This window comes from Drosophila ficusphila, unplaced genomic scaffold (assembly GCF_018152265.1).
Source record: "Drosophila ficusphila isolate 14025-0441.05 unplaced genomic scaffold, ASM1815226v1 contig_414, whole genome shotgun sequence".
Classification (NCBI taxonomy): domain Eukaryota; kingdom Metazoa; phylum Arthropoda; class Insecta; order Diptera; family Drosophilidae; genus Drosophila; species Drosophila ficusphila.
In genome coordinates, this window is record NW_025064328.1 from 472,775 (window position 1) to 475,516 (window position 2,742).

Genomic DNA, 2,742 nt, shown 5'->3' on the forward strand with positions numbered 1-2,742 from the left:
GGTTTACTCGTATTTGTTTTTTTTAATTCGGGGAAGATCTATTTCTTGACCCCTGCATATAATATTTTTCTTTATTCATTTCGAAATCTTGCCATTTTCTCTGAGTGCAAAAGAGTTTTAAATTTGATTTGCAAGCAAACTATAAAATGCACTGGCATTTTCGACAGGTTTTACTGCACACGTTTGACAGACGACAAAGGAGTTACGCCCACTCCCCGAATTCTAAATCAATTTCATTCGAACGCCTTTCGCCTGCCATTGATTTATGGCCCACGTCCAAACGTCGCCTAAGTGGAAAAGCCGAGCCGAACCGAAAAGAGGCGCAACTTCACCGAATTATATTTCAATTTGGCAGCGAAAATGAAACAGAAGCAGAGCAATACACAATGTGGGGCGTGGCCGGGGAAAAGATGTTAAAAACTTTTTGACAATTGACTTAAAAAGTTTCCTCAAGCTGGCAGAAATTGACTGCCTTTTTGTATACAAATAGGCCGAAATCATTCGGCCCACACACACATATGGAATTTTGAAGGAGAAAGGAGAAGGGGAAGGGGAAGGGGGAAAAGGGACGGAGAAAATGGTGCCGCGGCCATGAAGCGGAAGTAAACACATAAAACGGAAATGAAAATTCAATTATTTCGTTACGATTGTTCAACTTTTTGTTGTTTTCAGTGTGCCTTTCAGTTTGTACGAGTATGTGTGTTTGTGTGTGTGCTTGTGCTCCCATTTCGTGTGGCAGACGGATGCCAAAAAAAGTTTAAAATTAAGTTAACGTGCAACTCGCTTCGTGGGTCAGCACATGCAACTTTCCCTCGTTTCGGCCAAATTCAATTTTGGCTGGCACATTTTTTTATTTTTTGGGTCGTACGGATGGACCGAAACGAAAGGGCCGCAAATTTAAATGCGATTTTTAACAGTCGCTTCACGCACAATTAGCCTGTCGAATCGATTTTCGCTCGGAGCGATTTGAAACCCAAATGCAGTTAGTACAGTACGTTTCGTGATGCGCAGAAGACAGCTTCGTTTCCACCTCCTGATGACTGCCGTGGCCGTGGTCATAGTGCTAGTTACCAGAAATAAACTGGGGAAGGATCTTGACCTAATGCGATGGCTTAACACGGTCCACTCGATAACCGTTCGAGATACCTACGGAAGTCAGGTGCCACTCCAAAGTTTTGCCGGCCAAGTAATGCTCATCGTGAACATAGCATCCAGGTGGGATTATTGAATTTTTATTGTTTTTTAATCCTTTAAACAACTAACTAACAACTATGCAAGTTAAAAATTAAATTTAATTAACTGATGTGAAGGCCTTTTAAAACTTTAATATAGATAATTATTTATTTTAATATATTTGTTTATTTATTATATATATTTTCATTCCAGATGCGGTCTTACTACTTCCCAGTACGATGGCCTTCGCCAACTTGTGGAGAAATACGAGGACCGAGGATTGAGCGTTCTCAACTTTCCCTGCAACCAGTTTGGTGGTCAAATGCCGGAATCTGATGGCCAGGAGGTGCTGAACCATCTGCGCAGCCATGGAGCCAATATAGGACACCTGTTCGCCAAGATAGATGTTAAGGGACCCAAAGCAGATCCGCTCTACAAGCTGCTAACCCGCCAGAAGCCCGATATAGAGTGGAATTTTGTCAAGTTTTTGGTTGACCGCGAGGGGGCTATCTACAAAAGGTATGGCGCTGACTTAGAGCCAGTGGCTCTGGCTGATGACATAGAGCTGCTGCTCGGCAGATGAGTCCGAATAAATAAGGCAACGTGCGCTTTTCTGCTCAGTGGCTCTCATAACTGCGACAACGTCACGCCTTATCATTGGGGATTACCGCTGCTGATGCTCATGCCACATGCCAAGCGATTTCTTTCCGTCGCTTTTACCTGGTTTCACCTGTCACCTTCTCGCTGACTTCTGTCAGTTGCAAATGGCCAACTGCAGGGGTGAGAAGGGTGGAAAAAAGTGGAGGGCTTCAGAAAATGGGTGTGCAGGGTTGACCTTTTGGTCCGCTGCACTTGTCACTTCGCTTTATCAAATTGCAGTTAACGCTGCAACTCGGCGCACGTCACGTCAAGCATCCGCCCAGTGTGACACAATCGAGTGGGGGATATTGGATATAGAAAGGGCAAGGGCGCCCTATCGGATCTCATTCAACCTTGGGAAAAACTTTCTTGGAAACTGAAAGAGAACAACACAATACATTCAGTAAACGCTGTGAAATAACCATAGGCAAGTTCTGTAAATTATTTATAGAACAAGTTTTGTGTTTTGTGTTTCTTACACAGTGCCGAGGGATTTACAACCTTTAAAAATGTACAAGCAGCCCTGAAAAATGTATAGATTCCAGAAATAATTTAATATTCTTTTACTAAAAAAAGTTATAGTTCTTTGCCTTAAAAATCTAGTTTAGCCGTCTCCCAAAATGAAAAAAATTATGGAAAAAATGTTTTTTAAAGTTCAATGAAGTAACCATAAAACATTCTATTTTCCACAAAACGTTTAGGCAAGAACCATATCTTTTCTACAAACTTTGGAAATTCTCTTAATTATAGTTAACACAGTGCCGAGGGATTTACAACCTTTAAAAATGTACAAGCAGCCCTGAAAAATGTATAGATTCCAGAAATAATTTAATATTCTTTTACTAAAAAAGTTATAGTTCTTTGCCTTAAAAATCTAGTTTAGCCGTCTCCCAAAATGAAAAAAATTATGGAAAAAATGTTTTTTAAAGT

General features: G+C 41.0%; 1 protein-coding gene across 1 annotated transcript; it reads left to right on the forward strand.

The window, feature by feature from the left end:
* The first annotated feature begins 1,003 nt into the window (after positions 1-1,003).
* Positions 1,004-1,815, forward strand: LOC108095132 (probable phospholipid hydroperoxide glutathione peroxidase). Its single transcript, XM_017196071.1, has 2 exons — positions 1,004-1,215; positions 1,387-1,815. The coding sequence occupies exons 1-2, from the start codon at positions 1,004-1,006 to the stop codon at positions 1,754-1,756; spliced, it is 582 nt and encodes a 193-aa protein (XP_017051560.1). The 3' UTR covers positions 1,757-1,815.
* The last annotated feature ends 927 nt before the right edge of the window (positions 1,816-2,742 follow it).